Here is a 24,492-nt window from a genome sequence, read left to right on the forward strand (position 1 = left end):
AAGCTGATGCTCCACCTGGGGAAATATCCATCTGATGAATGAATCCGCCCGTCAGACTCTTTAAAGCCGCCTGATTACAAACTGTCAGTTCGGTTTAATATGAAGTGGCCTGGCAAACACTAAAGGGAGTTCAACAATCAGACTGAGATGACCGAATTACTCTGATTAATAATTCATTCCTGTTAAATCTGCAAACTTACAACAAGTGAGCGGCTGTTGCCACGGATCTGAAAAGATCAGAAAAGACGTTTCTGTTGCAGTTTGAGGGAATTTAAAGCTGTCAGCGTGTCACGATAACACCAGCATGTAACGCAACCCACAACTGTCCAACAATAACTCACTAACATCAGCGTTGGTGGTTATAAAAATGACCTCGCTGCCTGGCATTGGCGACGTCATATATGACATCAAAGTACGTCATATCCAGCATAGTAAATACGTCGGTAAAGCTGCGTGTCGCCAGGTGGACGCTGCTGTGTGAATGAGGGCTCTGGTGAGATCGAGTTCCTGAATGTCTTCAGTGACTTTTTCCTTTTGTCCACGCTGAAACTGTCTGGCTGATTGTTAGCTGTCGACTGGCCTCATGCAAGGGTCGAGTGTACTGAAGGAGAAGATTAAAAGTGTCTCGAAAACCTCTTTCAGCAGCATTTAACACCTGATCCTCATGCACTAATTTCTATATTTGATGGAAATTTCCCATGGTTTTAGTGTTCATTTAGTGGTTTTCTCTCACTGGAGTTTAGCCTCCTGGTGAGTTTTTCCTGTCATGTTAGTAATAATGCAGACATACTCAAAAGCGACTGTTCAATGTTAACGATCTGATAATTGTTGCTTTGCAGCTTGGAGAAACCTAATCGCACGCTGCCTGATGTTCGCGTACATGACGAGACTTTTCTCTCTTTGTGATTCTTCAAAGAGATCCACAAAACAAAGAGTGCACAAACATGAGATATCCTTCAGGAGCGGCTGCCTCCTCGCTGCTTCGCTGCATGTTTCTGACACACAAAAACACTCTGAATCATTATTATGTCAGCACATTATCTCCACATGACAACTTCCAGCTGAACAATGCATCCTCCTCCCATTCACAACAGCAGAATGGGACCGCAGCCGCCTTATTTCTGTTCAAATACGACTCGTTCAATAGCTGTTCCTTTGTGCCCGCTGCTGCAGAATTGCTCTGCTGGTATCCACAGTCGACCACTCGCACGAAAAACTTGTGTTTTTTATTGCTGAAGAGAAAGAAAGTGTGAGTGAGAGATCTGGGTCACAGCCTCAGCAGAGCAACAATTAACTCAGAGAGAGAGAGCCCAGTGTGCTGCCTCTGTCGTGAGTCTGAATGACATGCCACATAATACAGGTACTACTTTAAAACTCACTGTAATACTAGACTGTCAGCAGAGCAGCAGTATTTTACATCCTAAAAGGCTTCTGTTGTGTTTCAGATTGTTTTTAATGTGTTTTCTTGCTGACAGACTCTCACGGGTTTCCAGTCACGTCAGCTCAAAATAAACATGGATACTCTGCACACCTGCAGGGGGGGAGAAGTACTTAAGTATAAGACCACAATGCAATACCGCAGTATGTGTATACATGTATATCCCGTATGTACGGAGCGTATAAGCAGTAGCCAGCCTGATGGCAGCTCTGTGTTTTGTAGGTAGAGGAATGCAGCAGCTTCTCTGCTCTGATCTCAGCTGCCAGCTCTCTCACTGCACTTGGCTGACATTTAAGTCAACCTCTCATAAGCCCAAAGACACAATCCTTACAAATGTCAGTGTATCTTTTCATCAGCAGTGAAGGATATGTTCTTGGCTCATGAGCCGTCTGTATGGTGCGATGCTGTTTGCCAACCATCCATTTGGAGGACCAAATAAAAACGTCAGAGCAGCACTTCAGTGATGGAGTGTCTCTGCTGATATTAGGCCACATTTAACTGTCAGCCCCTCTGCTGCTGTTTACACCACACACATTCATATTAAGGCCTCCAAACACACTAGAACGCTGTCTGAGGCACATGTTTCCACCAGCAGGTAAATGAAATAATGAGAAGGTTAATGGCTGAGTTTGAAGATTAACAAACTCATATTAATTTATCTTTCAGGCTATGCTCTTTTCTGACTGCTCTTAATTATACTGCAGTGTACAACACAAGACACTCAGGCAAAATAATGAAAAACTTTCTAATCTCTCACCCTGAGGCTTATCATCGCTCACAGTAAGGACAATACAGAGCTGTGGCCTCCATCCACACACTGGAAACTTTACACAGCTGAAAACGTGGACCGTGTGTTGTACTTTTACTACATGAAGCTGACAGCACAATCAAATTTTAACATTGACTTGTAATGCTGTATTTTTACTCTGTTGTACTGCTACTTTTACTTAAGTAAAGTGAGTACTTCTTCCCCGTCTGGCATTATGCGATCTGACATCAGGACTTCATCAGTATTCATGAATTCACCTCCGAGCTGTTTGCTCTGGTCAATGTCATCGATGTGTTATAAAGCAGAGATCAGTATTTGCTCTCATCCGTATTCATTTTACAAACAGCTGAAATAATGAACTCAAGCCTAAAAGACACATCACTTCGCCTGATAAGGACTCACACTTTGATATTAAATTAGAAACAATTATTTAAACCTATTTGGCTTTTTGTATGTTAGTAGTTCATTTTGCGCTGTTGCATTCAGGGGCGTTAGTGCTTCTGAGACTTTTGTTTGAGTCCTCCATCACGAGCCACCAAAATAAAAGCTCTGGCATTGTGTTCAGTAGTCAGCTGAGCAGCCTGCTGTATGGTTTCTGTTGTCCTCATTGAACACTTCCTGTGAGTGACGACCCGGGCTGGATCCAGGACCAGCCAGCCTTCACCGAGTTTTGCCAGTATTGACAGATGGCCGGCCCAGGCCTGGCCCGAGGTGGACTATAAGATAAATCTAACGTCCAGCTGATATCAAATCTGCTTGTGTTCCTGCCCATCTTAATCTGACCACACTTTAAATGAACACAATTGAAAATTAACATCTAAAAACAGAGTCGGTCTTTGGAAAAGTAACTGGCCTGCTCACAGTAAACACTGCGTCTGCTCAGTTTCACTCTCGACCTCTTAACCAGCAGCCGACAACATGATCCCGTCACGACGTGATCTTCAGTTTGTCCAGCTGTCATGGACTTGCAGATGTTCATATGCTCGAGCGCTTTAAGGACTGGTATGATGCGATATAAATGTCAACTTCTTCTGACTTACTTTTCAGTTAATTCTGACTGTCTTGCAGTGGTGGCCATTAAATTTACTCAAGTGTTGTACTTAGTACAGTTGTGAGGTAAGCCTATTTGGGCCTTACGGGAGTATTTCAGTTTCTCGCTATATCTCTGAGAGTGAGAAGGTAATTTTTACTCCACTGCTTGTAGATGACAACTTTAGTTGCAGACTCAGATTATTCCTACAAAATATATATTCAACAAATAAAGTAAGATGTATTATCATACCAAGAAGTACAAAGTATATCAGAAACATAATTCCTTTATTTATCCCTTAGGGAAAATTCTTTGTTGTACAGACATTGCACTTGCAATTTTCCCGACCAAGAAAGAAAGTGAAAAATATAAAAATAGGATAAAAACTAAAATAAGTATAAGTCAGCTGCTATATTATTGATAAACACATTAATTAATCAGAAATTCAATATTATAAAATACATCAGTGTGAAACTTTTACTTTTGGTATTTACTTTTGGCCTTTTGGTAAGTATATTTTGTGACTGATAGTTTTACATAAGTAACATATGGAATGCAGCACTTTTACATGTAACAGATTACTTCTGTGATACAGTATTACTACTTTTTTCTTATTGTCATTTCAGATGTCTTTCAGGCAGAAATAATTCACATATGAGAGATATATAAATTTCTCTCAGGGGACTTTGCTTGCTGGTTTTACATGGCTTCATGGATGATATATCTGCTTGTTCATTCATATCTTGACATTTGAAGGACACTTTGGTAGAAAGACTAAAGCCAGAAGAGTGGAAGCTGTTAGAAATTATATATGACAGGTATGTTCAGGTGGTCAGGTCAAATCTATGGACTGGCAGTGGAGCAAAAACAGCTTTAGTCGGTAAGGCTTATATTGGCAAAAACAGACATGCAGGCCATTTTGTGGTTCTTGTAGGTAAAAATGTGAAACAAAAAATATATCAGTCCCCCCAACAACAGGGGGGGGCTGGGGTTGACCTCAGTATTTCTAAAAATGTGACTACGCGCCTGGAGACAAACAGCCAGAGAATATTAAAGCCTACCAACACTAACATGGGGACAGCGGCAGCTACAGTATATCTGAAGTCTGTGTATATTCAGCGCGAGCAGAGCTTAAAAACCAGGAGCAGCTTGGAATCGAAAGCCACCACAGAGAAGACTTCAAGAGTTTCACCGCTGAGCCGTGAAATGAAAAGTAGCAGCTGATGTAGCAGCAGACCTGGCGGGGTGGGGGAGGGTATCATCGGGCGGGCGGGCGGGGGGCGGGGCGGCACTACTTTCTGTCAACGCTGCAAGCTGACTACAAACTATAACTTTACTGTAACGTTTCATGTAGAATTTAGGCCTGTTCTGTGGATGTTGGTTTGGGGATTTTCTCCTCGGAACTAAGAGTTGTGTTAATAAACACGGAGGAGTGTAGCTCGAGCCTAGTGGGGCTGCCGACATGAATAGATGGCTTCACAGAGGCGTCGAAAGAATTGTAATGTCCGTTTCTCAGTCCCTCGAGCTGCTTCCTCTGTCCATGGTGCTACTCTGTCTTACATCCCTCAGAGTGCTGGCTGCTATTCTAACATAACACATTACAAGACACACACTTAGCCAGCGTTTGTGTTCATTTTGGCATTAATTCGGCTTAAAACGTAAAGTTATGCGCTGTCGAGTTAACAATAAAGTCGAACACTAACTGCCATCACTGCTCCTCATCAACTCTCCGATCACATACTCACGCGTGCTACTCCGCCCCTCCCATAGTCCCCGCTTGTACCAATTGGTTCTCGGTGCTGTCCATTCGCGCTTGTAACTCCTGATTGGCCTGCCCTTCCCGCCCCCTCGTCCCTCGCGCACCGAACCAGCGCCTTGGACCAATAGCGGCTCGGCTTGTGTCCAAAGAGCGGAAGGAGGAGGAGGAAGAGAAGGGGGAGGAGGTCAGGCTGACAGAAATGGGGGAAAAGAGGTTGGATTTCTGAGAACAAACTGCCACATTTGTCCTCTTTGTGTTTGACGAGGCAAAACTACACAGGGGTAGATTTGGCTGGAGGCTTCATGTGTATCGACATATTTTATATTCTCTAATCCCCCACATTCTCCTTGTCTGTCTCACTTACTTGTGACTGTAGCTGTAGATGCTGCTGCCATTTATTTGCTCTTGTTGTAAATGCTGGAATTGATCGTGGATGAATAATTGTAAGTCTTTTTTGGTTATTTGGAGGTAAATAACTTTTGAAAGTAGTTTAAGAAAAACCTGAACTTATATTACAAGTTTGTAACCTTAATGCAAATGAATGGGTGGATAAACTACGGGTCATCTTCATTATAACACACTACAGTTAAGAAAAATAAGCATTTTAAACCATTTCACAATATAGACTGAACAAAATGATAATCTAGAACATTAATCAAAATGAAAATGGTTTACAACAGCCAAATTATTTTTCATTTGATGATGACAAGCATATGTAAAATAAGATAAATCCACTTTACAGTGGAAAGAAAAAGCATTGATCATATTGACAATCATGATTTAAGATTTGGACACTGGAAATTACAGACCGAAGCTTGTTATAATATGTTCACAATATAATTTTAAAGTCTGTTTTATTATTAAAAATAAGATGGGAACAAAGGTGAAATGGAAATACCCAGATATGGCTTGTACAGCATGCAACCATTAGCTGTTAGTTCTGTAAAGGTTTCTGTTGGGTAAAGGTGTATTTTTCATTGCAAGACTAGAGATACAGGAACATATACAACATGGCAATTTATATCTTGTTAAAAGGGAAGAACAGGCTATTTTAAGTTGTCTGCCCATTGATTGCAAACACAATTCACTCCAAAACATCAGCACATGATGTGATTCTTGCTGTTTTGGACCTCTGGAGAGCTGCATTGTTCCTACAGGAAACAAACAATGCTTTTTCTTTTGAGTCAGAGCTCTCAAGTTCAGAGCAGACAAGTGCAGCAGTCTGAGTGGGCCAATTTACTGTGCTCCTCTGTGTTAAAAGCAATATTTGTTAAGTAAAAAATAAAACAAACAAAACATAACAACATTTTGATAAGGTACTTTAGCAGTTAGAACATGTGGTTGGTATTTTATGACTCCTTATACTATAAATGAATCTAAAATAATAAGTGAGTCTGGTTTTGGTGGATGCTTCAAGTTATTTTCTATCTCTATAATTCCATAGTTTGAACATGGGCCGAAGACATGAGTTTTATCAGAAATGCTCTTCACAGTGTTCAAGCAGTTGTGCCCCACTGCGCATGTCCGATCTGTGTGTATATGTGTGTGTGGAGGGGGGGGGGGGGCTGCTCGTTCTGCTCCATCCGGGAACTTCAGAATTACCATTGACAGCCGAAGCGCAACTTTTCCCCAGGCAAAGTGAAATCAAGCCGCGGACTCGGACAAAATATAGTTCCCGTTTTTCAACTTAAAATTATCGAAAGAAAAGCTAACCCGCTTCCCCGTCGGACCCCTCGACGTTCGGCCGTAATCTTGAGAGGACCCGTCCGGGGCATGAGCTCTTTGTGCCGGGTTTGGAGCACTTTTGAAGACGGGCGGAAAGTGGGTGATGAGTCCTAGCCTGTAAAAGAAGCGAGAACTTGCTGTGCAGCCTGAGTAGTTCTTCTTTCAATTGTTATTGTCGCTTTAAAAAATCTTTAATTCACTTAAACTTCGTCTCGGCCGCGTCGAAAGTGGGAGAAAAGTGCTTTTCTGGTCGGAACATGGAACTACAAGGCCTACAAGAGGCGTTGAAAGTAGAAATCCAATGTCATCAGGTAAACGAAACATCGTGTTATTCTACCCTTATTGGTGTTATGAGCAAGTGAGAGCAGGAGGGGAAAAATCTGAAGGGATGAGAGGTTAACACTCCGAAGGAGCAACTATGCGACGTTTCGTTTGTATTGTCTACTGGCGACACAACGTCCACTTCCAAGTCAGATTAAGTGCACTTTTGACAGTACTTTTGGTAATTGTCGTTGGTCTTTTCTCCGAGCAACATGAATTTTGAGTGATAATGCGGTGGTGCTGTGTGGCGATCAGGACGCGACCTGAATATTTATGAGGTGCAAGAAACTGAGTCGCTGTGGCTATCATCACCGCTTTGTTCCTCCCTTACATACTAACTTGAGACACTTTTGTAATTCCCATTTCACTCCTCGATCGTTCACAAACTAGTTGCACAGATGAAGCAAGACCCACAGGTAAACGTTGTATTTTCCCGAAAGCTTCTTTGCTATACGATCCGGGCAGGCGAATTGGGGAGTGTGCGAGAAACTTTATCAGCATAAATCTGCTCCTCTTTTCGGTTAACATCACTAGCTTACTAGTTAGCAACCTTACCTTTTTTTATTTGGGCAGTTTTAGCTGCCCCCATCGTGACTTTGCCGAAAAAACAAATCCTGTCATATGTGATGTGAAGTTTCATTGTTGTGTCAAAAAAGATGATTTACACTTACGATGTTTTTGTTCAATTGTAGGATGGAGAGCTTAAGAGACAGCTGCACGACAGGCAAACAAGAATAACAACCCTAAGCGATAAACAAGTAAGCTCCGATGTATTTCGTCTGTTAGGCTTTGAGGATTGTTTTGCCATTTCTGTAACCATTGTGGAAGATTGTCTCCCGTTACAACTAGCCATAACAACATGGTGGGTGTGAAAGTAGACTATTGAAAACCTTTTTATTGTGTTCTGATGGGTAACACAGCTAGCGGAACCTCTTACGGTTCTTGTCTCGGCACTCAAAGTTGTGTAATTCTGAAAATTTTTAGCGTCCATTTTGAGTAGGTCGACATGTTTCTGGAGAGTAACGGCAGAGGCTAATAAAGGAGCAGCTTAGCTAACTGACTGGCTTAGACTTTTTGGACACGTCGTTTTTGAAGTTCTGCCGGTTAAACTAACAGTTAGTCTCACCCCGGAGTTGCCTTTCAACGCCTTGGACGCCATTAAACACCCCGGTTTTGTTACTTTATACTTAGTCTGGTGGTATTATTTCTTGTCGGTCACATGACCACAGCGGTGCATTTGATTCGCCCACGATTACGCTTTCACTTTTCTACTATGTTAATGGCTAGCAAACGGTGTCCTATATTAACTTTGAGGCAAGTGTCGGAGCTAGGCGGTCGGCCGGGCAGGAGCAGGTCTGGATGGATGCTGAGAGAGACAGCAGCAGTGTTCAGCACCGCGGCCAGTTCCTGCGGCTGCTCCAGCTCCTGCTGCACCGCCCCGCCGGTCGGTCCCAGCCCGACAGCAGTGCACACAACTTCCCCACATTAGCAAGAAGAAGAAGACTTCAGGGAAAATGGGCCGATTTTTATTCAGCCACTCGCTGTCTTGTGTTTTATTTGAATTGTTTGGGGCCCGTCTTGCCTCTGCCCGACTTTAATCGATCCTATTTCCAGTGGAATGCGGTTTCTAAGCACTTGGAGCAGCGCCTCGATTTGTTGCGTTAAACTTGCTGTATGTAAAAGGACACATAGCAACACAATAACAAGACATCCAGTTGTTAATCCAGTTCCTAGTTATGATGCTGGCCCGAGTCCTGGATCTAAACCCTGGTTGTTTGTGTTGTAGTGTGTGTGTTTTCTTTCCTCCTCTTCTTCTTTCTGTTTGGTAGTGGAAGCTTCCATTTTGAGACAGAAAAGGGGTGGTTGCTTCCCCCCTCTAACATGGAGAGGAAAAAAGTCTGCAGAGTTTCGTGCAGGAGGTGGAGGAGGAGGGGGATGGGCCCCATTCATGCCTAACATTACCATTTTGATTGCTTTGATGCTGTTTTTGGTTTGGAGGGGGGGAGGGGTGGCCGGGAAAAGAGAGACAGAAAGCCCAGTCAGCAGTGCACAGCGATGTTTTTAATCACAACACTCTCTACTGATTTTTTATCCTGCTTATTCAGTAATGTGAATAAACAAAATGTGACCTTTACTTTTCCTCTGCTCACATATGAACAGCTGTTTTTCTTTTAAACCGAATTAAAGTCCACATCCACGCAGGGCCGTTCCAGTGGAGATTTCATGATGGTTAAAACTAAGCACACTTTGAAGCTGTGTCAACATTTGCTGTGCACAGAAATAAACTCGGCTTGAACTTCAAGCTGCTAAGAGAGCGAGTGAGAAGGTATGATGGGATAACTGCACTTTGTTTATTAGCAGGACTGAGAAGAATGTGGCTGAAATAAAGCCTGGAGGTCATTTCATGGTCACAGTTTGGGGCCTGTAGATGGAAGTTTTATTTGTCTCCTGTAGCTGAGAGAAAGAAAATGTAAGTAAAAGCTGCTCAGTGGAAGGATTTTAATTTGGAGCTGAGCTTTGAATATGGAGTGCAGTCTGTCTCCAGCATCCATGTTGTGAATGAGAACACGTTTTAATAACACCCTGTTTTGCTCCAGAAAACAGCCAGTGTTTATCAGAGGAGGGGGAACAGGCTGCTCTCTGGAGCTGACATGGAAATGCAAACGAGGAATGATTAGAAAACAAAAATAACAGGAGAACTGCAGACCAGATGAAATGCAGTTTTGCTCTCTTCCTCATATATTCCGATTCAGTATCAAGGTCTCTCTCCTCTGTAACATCTACATCGACTACTTTTATCCTTGATAGGTGGGTTTTTGGTCCTTGAACAAGAATGGATTCATTGATTCTTTTTCACTCTGCTCCACTTGCTCTCTGTTGCATCATGGCTTCAGTTTTTACTGACTTATCAGGTGGAGACCAGTTGTTTCTCTTCTCCGTGTATTGTTTTTCAGCAGTCTTAATTTGTTTCTTAAAGCAGATCGTCATCCATCAGGGTGTGGATTCATCTCTACGGTCGACTTGTGCATTTAACTCTTCCATTTATTCCATTCCTGGAGTAACACAGTTGTGGTTCTGGTCTCATACGTTTAATCAGAATCAGAATCAGAAATACTTTATTCATCCCTGGATGTAATTGGGTTTGTTACAGTTGCTCCAACCAAGATAAGTACTCTACAGGCCAAAACATTATAATAAAAATAGAAATAAGAATGTATGTAGAATATGATGCAGTGAAAATTGCAGAACCAGTCTCACAGTCTAGTCTTAACTTGAGGCAAAGACCACAGCTGCTTGACTTGAAAGATTTCCAGAGACAGAAGTACAGCGTTTGACCTCATCAGGTTGTGTGTACGTGTTAACAGCGTTAAAGCAAAGAGGAAGTGTGAGTGCAGGACTCTGTTGTAGACTGATGTTCACATACAGCTGCTTTAGTTTGATCTGTAAAGGGAAGCTTGGTCTGAAGAATACAGGTGTGTGATTGGCACAGGTTACCTGTGACAACTCCTGTCATTGGATAATGTGGAGTCTAGTCACAGTTTAAAGAAAATGGCTTTAATCACCTTTGTTGTGATGAGAAATGCTCTGTTTCTGAGTGGTTTGATATCTGCTGTGAGTAAAGGTCATGACTAAGGCTATGTGCCCCACTTCCATACTGTTTACTGAGGCTGCATAGTACACACTATCTACTAACACTGTGTCTGTTAATATACGAGAAATGAGTGCTGTCACATTAGAGTTTAGTTAGACATTTTTGTTTGTGTCTTCCTCTAAATGACCTTTGTTATTCACCCTGCTGCATGTGAAAAACAAACCAAAGCACTCTTAAAGACATATTACTGGATACACAGAAGTGGGTGTGAGCTGCAGTTGATGATATCACAAACACCATCTTCATATCAGTGTAAAACAACTTAAAATCATGAGTTTAATGCCAGTAGTAAGCTTAACTCTTCACTGTGTCTTCATCTGAGCCCTTTCTCTTTCCTGAGCCCACAGTAAGTTTTAACGAGTGATTATTACTCAGAATTCAATGAGCTTCTTACAGAGGTTTTTATGAAAGTGTAGTTCTGTGTCAGAGTGAGTCAGTCGTGGTGTAAAAGTACACACTTAATTCTCAAAATGTAGTTCAGTATAAGCAAAAGAAATCCAAGTCAGATTGAGGGTGTCTGCAGGTCTGAGGACTGTCGCTGAGTTCAGTTTCAGCTGTTCTTTCAGTTGTGTTTGAACTGAACAGCAGAATCACCTTTTCTCTGTAATGTGTTGTTATTTCAGTACCTTTGTGTCCTGCTGCACTGCTTAATGCTAACGTAGATTTTTACCCGCTTTTTGTGATTGTCAGTTGCCATTTTATACTCTGGATATTATTATTCATATCAGACATTATTGTTATTTACAGTTGGGAAATACTTCAAATCTAATTAGCTTCCTTTGGCTGGTATGAAACAGGTATGAAATTGTGTTGTGTGTGGTATTTTATAAAGATCTTGTAAAGTGTAGACTTTGCTGTTTGTCCTCTCACAGCTCTGCAGGTGACATTAAAACTGTTTCTAGTCCAGCTAAAAGCCAAGACAACACTGCTTGTTTTTCTGCACTAATTTCCACTTGGCACATACATTAGTTTGGGAAAGGGGGTCAGCGGTTGGACCCGGTTGATAAAACTCTTCTGTGTCATACATCAGTTGTGTTCAGTAATTGGACATCTGAGAGGTTGGAGGAGCTGGTGGTCGTCTCTGGTGGGATGCAGCCAGGCTGGTTGCCCCCTCTCTTTATCAATACTTCCCCCCATGCAGGCCTCCTGCTGCTGGGCTGGGGGTAAAGATCTCTGGGAGTGGTGGTCACATGTGTCCAGTGTACAGACAGAGGACAGCTTTTTTGTCTCCGCGGTCGTACGTCAGCCGACGAGCAGGCGAACTTTCCCGGCCATTCCAACCAAGCTGAGGCCAGTCCCACGATGGCTCATTACAGCCTCCTGCAGCACTGATTAAACCAGGGCAAGGTTTAGGGGTTTCTGCTGAACTAACTTGTGGTTTTACAGAGCAGACTGGTGCAAAGGACCAGGGTTCCCCCAAGGCTCACACACAGCTTTTCTTTTGGAGGCTGATCTATACCTGTAAACAGCTTTCTCGCTGAATTCACCTGCTCCTCGCCTTCTGTTGTCTCTAAACCTGAAGGAAGGTTTAACTGGATAATTACGTTCCCTGCATGCTGAATGTTCAGTGGAAAATGACGAAAAGGAACACAGAAAGTATATTTAAAGGTTCTTGTTGATTTGACATTTTCATTTTTATGGTTCCAAATATCAACCAGTCTCCTTGATTACTAATCTACTAAACTAGTATCGGACCTGAAAGAAACATCACGGTTGATCTCAAGTTGTGACTTTTATTGATATTTTTAGTGGGCAGCTGCTTCTGTGTGATGAATTTTCGGGAGATATTCGTCCTTTGGCTTGTCTGTGATTTTCCCAATGTTTATTGAGACTAAAGAGAAATCAACCTTCGATTCAAATGTTTTGATTTTCTCTTGAGAAATCTACTGCCAATACAAAACATTGAAGTTTTGTATTCTGTTTAGATGCTGTTGGTTTTTTTTTTTTTTTTTTTTTTTTTTTTTTATCATTTCCTGTTAATCTAAAATCTATCTATCTAAAATCTAAATACAGGTTTAAACCGCACTGCTGCACAGACAGCATTGGCGGTCAGTGTTAAGTTTATAATACAGTCTCAGCAGGAAGTGTTCCAGGTTCACTTCCTGCTTGTCTCAGAGGAGGCTCCCCTCGCTGTCAGCTGGACCGCCGTCGCTAACTCGTCCATCAGGATGAACCGGAGCGTCTGTCCGTCTCCACTCACCCTGTGATGAACTGGAAGCCTGTCCAGGGCGCCTCAGTGCATGCTGGGTCAGTCCCATCACGGTGAAAAGACTTCTCAGTCATTTGTGGTAGGTTGTACCGCAAATGATTGACAGCTCTGTCCTTCAACAACTTGACAACAACTTCCTGTAGTGCTCCGATTGGTCGAGCACACGTCTCTTTGAACTGAATTGCCGTGGATCTTTTTCTGACTTTAATTGTGTCTTCACAGGCTTAGATCTTCGCAGTATACTGAGACGAATGTATGTGTGTGTTTTGGCGTGAGTGTGTTCAGCGGTCACCCACATATCAGCCCCACAAAGCAGCAGATCCCAGTTCAGTCTCAGAGGACTTTAAATCTGCCTTCTTTTGTCCTTGTGCTCTTCAGACTGCAGTGAATCCTTCCCCCTTTTTGTTTGCTCTTTTTTTTATCATTACTGGAAGGCAGCGAGCAGCTTTAATTAAGAGTAAAATAGAAGTAAACCCTGCGATGACTCTTCCTGGGGGACGGCAGTCTGTGTGTGTGTCTGTCTGTCTATTTGCTTTATCTTTGAGCATTCGTTTATGGTCGTTTATGATCTGAAGCAGGAACGACCTTCCTGCTTCAGATCAGGTTTAAAATATTGAGGCTTCCAGCAGCCACAAGGAGATCAACTGTGTTTCTGCATTGACGTCTTAAGCAATGTTATCTTCAGCTGAACTGTGATGGTTTCCTAGTGTTAGTCTGAAACTGCCTGGAAGGAAGGACGGAAGCAAGGATGGATGGATGGATGCCGGTTAGGAAATTGCAAAAACTTTAAAGGAACAGTCTGACATTTTAGGAAATCCTCATTTTTAGAAGGTGAGGAGAAGGATACCAGTTTGATGTGAGCGATTGTGTCTATTTTCTAGTAGGTTTCTCTTCTTGATTTCTTGATTGTTCCCAAATGACTTCCTGTACTGATGCTTCACATTAAAAACTGCCCAAAGGCCATGATTCCCTCTGTTCCTTTAGACTTTAAATACTTAATGCCTACAGGAACTTAACAGCAATTGAAAAAATGTTAAAGAGGAAGTGAAAGCTGTGTATGGATCACAACTATGTTGAGAAAAGTCTTTTCTAACAAGGACTCTTGTTAGAAAGCAGGGCTGATGAACAGGTTGCAGATCAGCTGCTGCAGACTCAAAGCCAGCCTTCCTCCTGCTGTCCAGGCAGGCTTTGTATCATCCTGCAGTCGTGGATCCGTATGACGGCTTCTTATTACCGAACAGCAAACAGTCATTTCCAGGGAGTCACAGAAAAGTGCTGATGTAGCTCGGCTGGCAGGCAGAGGGAGCAGAAAGGCTGCGATGAATTAACCCATGTTGACTGCCATGCTGCTGTTGCTGTCTCTGAAACACTCTGTCATGTTTCTTCACGCAGCAGCAGCGTGTAAAGACAGAGCGGCACTAAATTCTGTTTTTATCTCTCACTTTCAACAGAAAATACTAAATCAGTGCATAAAACACACGGTTATTTCAAGCAACATTATTAAATCATTTACAGCAGATTAGCATATAATTTCATTCTCGTTACCTTAGTAAGTTCTCACACTGTTGTTTGGGACATAATAGAAACTGTGAAATCTGTAATCATCAGTTTTATTTCTCATGTTTTTATCTTCACAAACTGGCTCTATTCTTTTCAATATTTTAGCTGTATCCTATTAAAATGGGCTCCTGCAGCTCCCCAGTGTTATGGCTCACACTTCAGTAGACATGAAATGGAAAGTGAGTCATATTTTCTTCTGTACTGTAAACTCTACATGTTGGTTTCTCTTGGCAAGCTGGAAATGAAGACACAGTGGATTATTTTGTGTTGTTTTCTCCAGATAGGCTTTATTAGTTACGCCATAAGTATTATTTCCATTATTGAATATTTTCTGTGTGCACAATGTCATAACAGTCAAAGACACAAGTTAGTGAGTACGAGGCAAGTCGTCTGTAGCGTAACTCTCAGTGCCTGAGACATGTCCAAGCATCTGGTCAGACTCACAGTCTAACGTTAGAGTTTTTTTTTCTACTGAAGACATTTTGTCTGTCGCAGTAGCTCTAACGCTCCGTCACATGTGTAACTGTAAGCTTGTGTGCGGCCTATTTATTTTAACAAGTGTCTGTTGTCTGGGAGCAGCCTGACATCAGGTATAGAAGTGAAACCGTGGTGACACGTCCTCATCTTTAAGATGTGTGGCTTCACGTTTTCTTCTTCTCCTGTGATGAGTTTGGAAGGTGGCAGGTGGAAACATCCTTCAGTCTTCAGCGAACGAGAGAGTCGTGTAGAGGAGTGCTGCAGAGCTCGGATTATCCCACTCAAAAGGCCGTGAAAATCGCTGTAATAATTCAGAAATTGCCTCCCTGCATCGTGCACACAGCCCCTTCTTTTTGGTGAAGATTTGTGTTTGTGTAGCATAAAGTGACTCAGTAATTTGCATGTTTTGTTTACGAGAGCTTTCTGCGGGCCTTTGTGGTGATGGTATTTTCAGCACAGGTCCGTATCATCGCCCAATTTCACACGGACTTGAAGTTAATTGTTGCTGTTTCATGGACATCATCATGTGTTTTCACTACCGGCGGACACGGTGCTGTTTTCTGCTGCACTCGAACCCCATCCACACACTGGGCTTCAGGGGCTGACAGTCCCTTACATCAGCATATCTGATATTTACAACCTGATCCTCGTCCCGTCAAGGGTCTTGGAGTAGCTCAAGGTGTGTAGTCCAGATAGACTCAGCAACAGCTTGTGGTGCCAATTCATCGAAACATTAGACAGGCCCAGTTATTTTCTTTTTGTGATCACAGCGGCTGGCGGTCGTGTGCGTTGGTATCAGATTGTTTAACACATGATGGTGTGTATGTTGGCCTAATTACTAACAAAACAGTAGCAGAACAGAAATATTAAAGTAGGTCTGCAGTGATTTAGAATCACCGTCAGTTTATTTTGACATCCTAAGATGTTCATTGTAAAATGTGGATGTATTTTGGTTGAGTTTGAGATCCACACCAAAACAGAAAATTAAAATTTATTTTTAAATTATTTTATCCAGTATCATCAGGCTTAGTCGAGCTGTATTCTGCATTGACTGAAGCTTTTCCATGCTGAGGTTTGCAGCTGATACTGATATATGACAAGCTGGTGTTGGTTGTTTTTATTTATCTGGGGTCTGACTCTAGTAGACATGTTCTTCTGCTTGTGTAAATCTTGTGTAAAGTCCTCCATGGCTTAAAGGCACAGTCAAAAACACTGCTGTTTATCCATGTAGATAGTTTTGGTGTGAGTTTTGGAGATGTCAGCTGTAGAGATATCTGCCTTCTCTCCAATACAGTGGAACTAGATGGCACTTTGTCGTTAACGTTTACAGATAGGTACATGGATGGATGGGTGGGTAAATGGATGGATGGATGGGTGGATGGATACTCTATTGATGCCGAGGGAGTTTTAGTATCCTGTAGTACATCGCTCCATATCACGGGTACAGGCCTCTCCTCCATGAGTTGATGCAGATTTTCTTCTGCACAGTGGTACAGAAAGAAAATAGCTCCTACATGAAACTGCTCAAAACAAGGTGTGTGGATTATCCTGAGTAAGCGGGTCATGATTCCTGGAGAGAGACATTGCTGTTGAGTTTTCAAATGTATTTATGTTTTGCTGTTTTTTTTGTTTTGGTGGACTGTCCCTTTAACAGACAGGTTGACCCAGTGATGAACAGTGTGAGTACATGTGGAGCACGCGTGAATGTCTTGAGAGTGATGATGAGTCGGTTCCTCTCTCAGCAGAGCTTCAGCGTCGGCCATAATGAACTTCCTCACATTTTCTCGCCCCAGTTTCGTAGCAACACGTTTCATCACCGTCCAGTCACCTGGGCCTCTGCTTCCTTGATGCGTGTGTGTGTGAATAGTTCATACCAGAATAGAAGTGCAGTCTCCTTCTCGGAGCTTTGGAGGGAAAGCATTTAGGCCGTTAGATTGTTGATTATTTCAGGGTGACGTGTTGTTGTGGTGAGGGTTCAAACTGAAAGGTTTTTTCATTAAGATTAAGGCGTGCACAAGCGTTTGTGTTTGTCTTCGTTCAGCTCGAAGTCGTTCAAGTGGTTCATATTCAGTCTGAGCCGTCCAGCTGACTGACACCGTGAATAACGTCTTTCTGAATAGAGCGATGAGACACAAGCACATTCCTTGACACGGAAGCGACTCGTGTACGTGAGTGCTTTCATGCATAACAGATTACAGTTCAGCTCAGGTTTGAGTCACCACTTATCTGTCAATCAGTGGACACAACTCTTCTTACTATTCCAGAAGCGAAAACGAGAGATGTTGTTAACCTCCCAGATGCTGATTTTTGCTTTTCTTTCCTCTGAAGGAGCATTAAATTCAGAAAAAGAATGTATTTATGTGGCACAAGTGATTGAATCTGCCTGCAGTCGTATTTCATTGATGATTTTTACGTTTAGTAGAAATAATCCGACCACACACTTAGCCTGACAGATTTGTTATCCTCATAAACTTTATACTAGAATTTTTAATAAAGTTGTGTGATTAATTCTGAAATATCAACGGTCATTTGGGACACACTCATTTAAACAAGACACACTGGATGAGCAGGACATCAGAGTGGATGTCATTGCCATCATCATCATGGTAACAGGACATTATTGTTGATCAATTTGATTATCTGAACAACTGAAAATAAATTAGCAACAATATGGATGCTTCATTGATAGTTTGATACATGTGTTGTTTTGTCATCTTTGGTGATGGTGTGTTCACTGCCAGTCAGGTAAAGCAAGACGTTTGAAGATATAAATCCTCCTCTGGGAAATTGTTTGTATTTTTTAGTGTTTTGTGACACTGATTTTATAGGCCAAATGATGTCCGCCTTAGAAAATAATGTCCAGATTCACTCAGTAATAAAAATAAATGTTAAACGCAGCTTTAGTGATGAATCATCATTTGAAAATCAAGTATTGCCTGTACCACACACGACCAAAACATTGACGGCAAAGGCTGAATGTTCAGCTGAAGGCTCAGGTGGATCACATCTGACGTCCTGGGTGTAAACATGCTGTGTTACTCTGAAATGCCTTCACATTTCTCAGATGCTGCTGTATTTTGGTCCTGGATGGCCTCCGTACTCGCTCAGCTCTGTTTTTAACGGACCCTCATAAAGAGGAAACCCAAACAGCCACCAGCCCTGCTGCTTCCTTATAAATCAAGCTTGATGAACTCACCTTGAATGTTGTAATTTAAAGGACACTTGTGACTTGTTTCACAGAGATTACAATCGGGTCCTTGTTGAAGCATTTTTCTTTCCTGTAAAGGGCACAGCATTAGGAAAGGCAGCCGTATTGACTTTTTCCTCGATAAGGTTTTCCAGCTCGTCTCTGTGTTGATAACCGAGTGCGGCGGCGGGCGGAGGCTTCGGTCAGCAGCTTACTGGCTGACAGCACTGCTGTGCACAGTCAGCAGCGGGCCCCAGCCAGAAAGACCCACTTTATCATCAAACGCTGAGCCGCAGCATCTCAACCCTGCTTCATAGCAGATTATTTTGACAGTTGCCATGACAGCAGCATCTGAAATGTCTTCATGTGAGATTTGTCCTTAAAACTTCATTGGGGACAAAACTTTCTTCCTTAAAGCTGCATTTTGTAAGTCTTTTATATAAAATCACAGCAATCCACTCTGCACAAACTAGAGAATTGGAAAAGACACACGTATGTCTTTTGATAACCTTTGTTGTAAAGGTTGTCAAGTACAAGTGGGAACTGGAATCAAGAATGTCAGTAACAAAAGTCGTGAAAATGTTTCTGTTTTTCTTTATCAGAGGATGGATGCAGTTCCAGCAGTGATTAAAAAACATGCAAGTAGAGTCTACTGGAAATAATGTGCGAATCAGAATCAGAATCAGAATCAGCTTTATTTACCAAGTATGTGTGACCATACAAGGAATTTGACTCCGGATTTTTCTCTGTCCTGTGCACCATACAAAATAGCAATAATAATAAAAATGAAGATTGAAATGAGAAAACTACTGGAAAACTAACAAAAAGTACAAAAAATATCGTCCACAGGGTGGAGAGAAACTCCGCCATCGTTAAGGCGTAATGAAAACGTTATTGTTGTTAAAGATGTTTCCTGCAGTTGGACCGTGCTATTGTTTGAGACGAAACCAGAAAACATTTTTCTGGTATGGCAAGCAATTTAATGTGACGTGTGATTGGCCCACTACCACGGCAGGTACAGCCCTACGGCTGAATGTAACGGAGCTGCGGTCGAGCGTGCCGACAGCAAATCCAACAAAGTAAGGCTGTACTACAGAGTGATGATGACAAAGGCACAAAGTGGGAGGATTAACGAAACACGGGTGGACAGGGTAGACAGCTGCACTGCGTTCACAAGACCTGTAGCATGGTCTCGTGAGGACACGCCCCCACTGACGATTTGGATCTCAATACGTGGGCTGTTTTAACTGCCTGGTTTGTATCGAACCAAAAATGTCTTCAGAACTCTGCTCAGAGGCAGGATTGTGTGCTACGTTTCACAACTGCTAACTGTGTTTAGGAGCCTGGCGTAACCGCCCTTTTCAGATGAGAGAAGTGGTACTGGTATTGGTACTGGTATTGTGCTTCTTACAACAACAACTGTACTGAATTTCTGTGAGATTTTCGGCTGATGGGCCGGCGCCAAGCAACTTCAAAATGGAGTCCTCCCACCGAGTGACAATCCAAGAACAGGAAGTGAGGTCGATGGCCAGTTAAAGGGAAGCGTGTGTGGACAAGACGACACCTCACACTCCTGTGACTGTGCTCAGCCACAGACTGACAGGGTGATGGGCTGTAGCAGCCTGCTGCTCCCATAACCCACTTCACCTCCATCTGTCAGCCTGAGAGAGGGAGCTCAGTGTCTCTGAACCTGACAGTGTTGCATTGAATTTTTGTGACATTGGGATTCCTGCAGCTGCTTTTCCAAACAGCAGGAAAATGTGTTTCTTACCTTGATGATGTGCTGGGAGGCGCAGCAGCTGTGGCTGCTGATTTTCTCTCTGTCCTCTTCTGCAGCTTCCATATCTGACCTCCATATTTGAAATGACACCTGAAGATTGTCTGATTGTAGCTGCTGGTCTCAATAGCCAGCTGCACATTGTGACTTCTAGCTGTTTGTTAGCGTCACACTCAGTGCAGTGTCCGCTCTTCTCGTTGCTGAGGAGAGTCAACACAGGCCCGGAGAAGTCTGCAGTTGAAAGAGAGCTTTCCAGCTCCCCAGACTCCTGCTTTTGTATTAACTGGGCTCATCTTTAATCTTTAATCCATCCTCTGAAATAAAGACGCCATGCAGTTTGGGGAGGAAAGACTGACATCAACAGAAAGTCATTTTGTTGATGTTTTGGCTGCCAGATGTCAGTGGATCACTTTCTCCCTTCGCTGTGATCAGACAATTAGGGATGCTGGTGACATCAGGCCCTGCTGAGATGTCCCAGGATCCCTCTCACCAACAGGAGATGAGAGGGATTGTGGATTTTTAGAGGAAATAAACAGTTAGAAGTAGAGAAGTCTGGTGTTGTAATCAAACAGGCCTGTGGTCCGTCTCCAGAGCTGCTTGGTCAGCCCCCTCCTCAGCATCCTGACCCCTGATTGGCTCAGACGGCTCTGTTAAATGGGTAATTATGGATAGGCCAGGGGTGCTGCTCTGTGAATGATGTTAAATGACTGCTCACTGCACATTATTAATTGTTTGACTTGATCAGTTGAACTGCCGTGGACTCACGCACAGCGTATCAATTAAGATGTGGTTCAGTGTTTGCAGTGGGCGTCCAGTCAGCGACAGCAACGTTGTGTGAGACGTGTGGAACGTGGAGTGACCTGCTTTACACACCTGCATCAATACTTACTGTGGGGTACATGCTTACTTTTCCTTTAGGTTGCTTTTTTGTCCAACCAACAGCCTAAACTCAAAGACTCTGCATTTGCTCATAAATAACAAAGAAAAGCAGCAAATCCTGACATTTAAGAATTTCCCTTTGGGGATAAATAAAGGAATTCTGATTCTGATTTTGAAGAAGCTGGACCCAGCAGATGTTTTCACCTCACATGATGATGATTGTGTTTGATGCCAGTTAAGGTACTGAAACAGGAGTGTCACGAGTAAAACTTTATGTAAAAGCTGTTTCAGAAGACAGAAGTGTCACTGGAACATTCAGTATTTGTGATCAAAATGTATGTAGAATAGTACCAACAATTCACTGAGTAAAATAAATCTTAGTCTTATTTGTTTTCCATAAAGAGCTTAAATGCAACACAGTGTGAAGTCAGACAAGTTTGATGGTGATTCTTGATGGTTAAGACACATTTTCATTGTGTGTGATGTGACAGTTTACGGCTGTCTTTCAGAATAATCTGCTGCTCAAAAAACAAAACAGGATTAAAGTTCATCCGGCGTTCTGGACACAAGATAAATAAGGAAACAGGACGTAAGCAGCATACTAATGTGTGACCAGTCACACAGGGATTTTCTCTGTGCTGTCACAACACCAAAAATGTCCTTCTTTGAGACTTTGCTGAGTGGGATGTGGATGTTTCCATGTGGAGGAGCCGTGTTTGTCATGGCAGGAGAAAAGAGAGGAATGTTATTGTCTTTTCCACAGCAGCTGGTTCCTTCTCAGCCCTGCTGTCCAGGCCTCATTCACTGCTCTCTGATTAGCTTTTTGTTGCTTCTCCCTCCGTCTCTGCCTGTGTGTGTGTGTGTGTGTGTGTGTGTGTGTGTGTGTGTGTGTGTGGGGGTGAGGAAGTGGTTCGTTCGTCAAGGCTTTTTTAGGCACAAACAATGGACTCACTCAGGCAGCATCACCAGAAAGAGGTCAATTATGGAAAAGGACTAACAAAGAGCAAAAATGAAAAAGAAAAAGAAACTCTCAAATGTTGGTCTGATTAGTCTTTGTTATGGAAACCATTCCGTACTTTGGCTCGGAGAAATTGGTCTCCTGCTGGTGACATCAGGCCCTGATTGTATGTCTGACATCTATGAAAATGTGAAATGCTGCAGCTTTTCTTTTCTTTTTTTTTGCTCTTTTCACTACACAAGCTTCTCCTGAGGAAAAAGGCAGAACACTGTGTCCTGCTGGAGCTGCTGCTCCACTCGGGTCCAAATACATTAAAAAGAACAACTCTTGTCTTAAAACTGCACGATTTAAATCAGAACAATGTGTGGGAGTGGCCTGTGTCTTTGGCCGTCTTACCCAGCATTCATTTACATACTCCTTCCAGGCCAGCATCCCACAATGCCCTGCTTTTTATGCATTATTGAGCCTCCTAGTGGCATCCTTAAAAGGGAAGAGGCCTCGCCATAAAAGGAAGTAGGACTCTGCATTCAACCAGGGTGACTTCAAAGACCCTTTGAAAAATTGATCAGGTGGGCTTGTAGCTGAAGTAGATCTCAGGCCGAGGTCTTTTCATCAGCTTCACAACACAAAAACACAACCACCAAGAAGGGAAATGATTATTTATGTGCACGAAGGGCAGAATTCCTCCGCTGATGGTGGGTCAGCGGGGCCAGTTTTCATAGCTCCAGTCATTTTTCAGCTGATCTTTCCTTAATGAAGCAGTTCATCTAAAAATGATAGTTCAGTCATTATCTACTCACACCATTTTTTTCATTTTTTTCTGGAGCTTCACAGCAAAAACAGAACAAAACATAAAATTAGCCCATGCTGCTCACCCAGTGTAGTCCAAGTCTCCAGCGACCCGAGAGTCCAAATTGATCTGAAAAAATGTTTTGTTTTTTTTTCCAAAAGTTTTGTGGACAAAGAAGCTTCACTTGATCGTTCCATCAGCATGGGGGAGAGTAGATAACGACGGGACCTTCATAAAACAAGTTCTTCAGAACTTTAAAGTGCAACTTGGCAGCCTTTTCAGCATGAACGCATCAAATTCAGGAACTGATGTTTACAGAACTGAGCTGAATACATGTGTGTAGATTTACTGCTCTGGTGGTGTTCGGCCTGAGGGTCAGTCCAGGTCTCTGTGGCCTGCACGCACGTTTATATTGGAACACTTCAGCGGGTTCCAGGCTCTCACTGGTTGATGTCCAGCTTCAGAGTCTCAGTCCCATCCTCCAGCAGCAGCCATGAGTGACAGCCCACGCCTCCCCCGGAGCCTCCTGTTCTCTGTGGAAGGTCACGGGGTCGCACGTCGCGTTACATCACCCGGATGGTAATGAAGAACACACTGAAGTCACGTGCTGCGTTGCCAATAAATAACTCAGACTACAGCCTGCAGGGGCTTCACAGCAGGAAGCTGAAGGCGTTTTTATTTTATATGTCAGTCACAATAAGAAGATGTGTGGGCCATCTTGATATGTGTGAATAGTTTGAACTGCCTCTTTAACTTTTTTCACTAATTTAACCTCACAAAGACTTCATTTCCTTCCATATTTTCAATTTCAGACTAAATGATTCATATATTGATTCAGTAAATTTTAATCAAATTAATTGTTGCTGCCTTACTCCAAAGTTTCAACATGAAACATGAAATGTTTTTTCAGAAATAGTTTAGAATTCGTATATATTTCAGTCATAAAATGCTAGCAGACCTTATCGCCCGCAGGAAGGTGTTGTTAGCATTTTACCACATCCATTTAATTAAGCCTTAATTACAGTCGTCCAGCAGTCGTTAAATGCCTGCAGGCAAGTGTTCACCTTATGTCCTCGTTAAAGGAATAAAAGATGAACTGCTGTATCGCAGATGTTTTAATTTGCAGCTCTTTGTTCTTATGTAGTCGTGGCCTTTTGGCTTCATCATCACTATTAACTTAACCATCACAAAATGTTAACAAACATTAGAATTATGTCTGGAAGATGGAAGTAAATGCAATGCAAGTAACTAAGGATCCTAGAAGCAGTCCAACAGGAAGTGTGATGACGACCTGCAGCAGCAGTGTGGGATGTAGCAGAGCGATGCTGCTGTTTGTATCTCGGCCCAGCAGGAGTTGTTCTGGTTTACTAAAGGCTTCTCTGTTGTCCCATGATGCAACAGAAGAGGAGGAGGATGGGAGTGGTGCAGGGGAAGAAGATGAATGTAGCGCCTGGCCATATTGAGGTGCCACAGAGAAGTCTCACATTTTATTAGCTATTTAAACATGAATGGCTGGATTGAATCTGTGGGACAGATTAAAACACAACTGTTGAGAGAGTGTGCAGTGTCCAGGAGGGAACTGATTCTTCTCTGCAGGGCACGACCAAACGGCCTAATCTGCACCAATCACATTTGGGTATTTGTTTTACATAAGTGGAAAGTTTGACCTCATGGTGTGGTGGCTTTAGAGGGAGGACAGAGGATCTCTAAATCATAGGAATTGGTCCTCTGAAGAACGGGACAAATTCCTTAGTGGTCTGTTCAGCAGTGGGTAAGATGTCTCACTGGGAGGCTGTTTGTGTCTCGCCTATGGCAGTAATTTAATGTCAGTATTCCACAAGTTGAGGTAAGGACATCACAGCAACAACAAGTATGGCTGAAAGGGAAAGTAACATGGCTCCACAGCGAGTTCCTAAAAGGGGGTGACTTCGGACTGTGGAAGAGGTTTCTTTATGAAAGAT

The 24,492-nt window shown here is 42.7% G+C and overlaps 1 protein-coding gene across 3 annotated transcripts in view; it reads left to right on the forward strand.

Annotated features, from left to right (window-relative positions):
- The first annotated feature begins 6,599 nt into the window (after positions 1-6,599).
- The window catches only part of phf21b (PHD finger protein 21B), a 62,719-nt gene continuing 44,826 nt past the window's right edge, over positions 6,600-24,492 (forward strand). The window contains exons 1-2 of one of the 3 annotated variants that reach the window (XM_046378498.1): positions 6,600-7,032; positions 7,735-7,800. In XM_046378498.1, coding sequence (XP_046234454.1) covers positions 6,979-7,032; positions 7,735-7,800 — 120 coding nt within the window. In that variant the 5' untranslated portion in view covers positions 6,600-6,978. Of the gene's footprint in view, positions 7,033-7,069; positions 7,459-7,734; positions 7,801-24,492 lie in introns of those variants that run through there. The other 2 variants (XM_046378499.1, XM_046378500.1) reach the window with 2 other exon arrangements.

The sequence above is a fragment of the Scatophagus argus genome, chromosome 22, assembly GCF_020382885.2.
Source record: "Scatophagus argus isolate fScaArg1 chromosome 22, fScaArg1.pri, whole genome shotgun sequence".
Lineage (NCBI taxonomy): Eukaryota > Metazoa > Chordata > Actinopteri > Scatophagidae > Scatophagus > Scatophagus argus.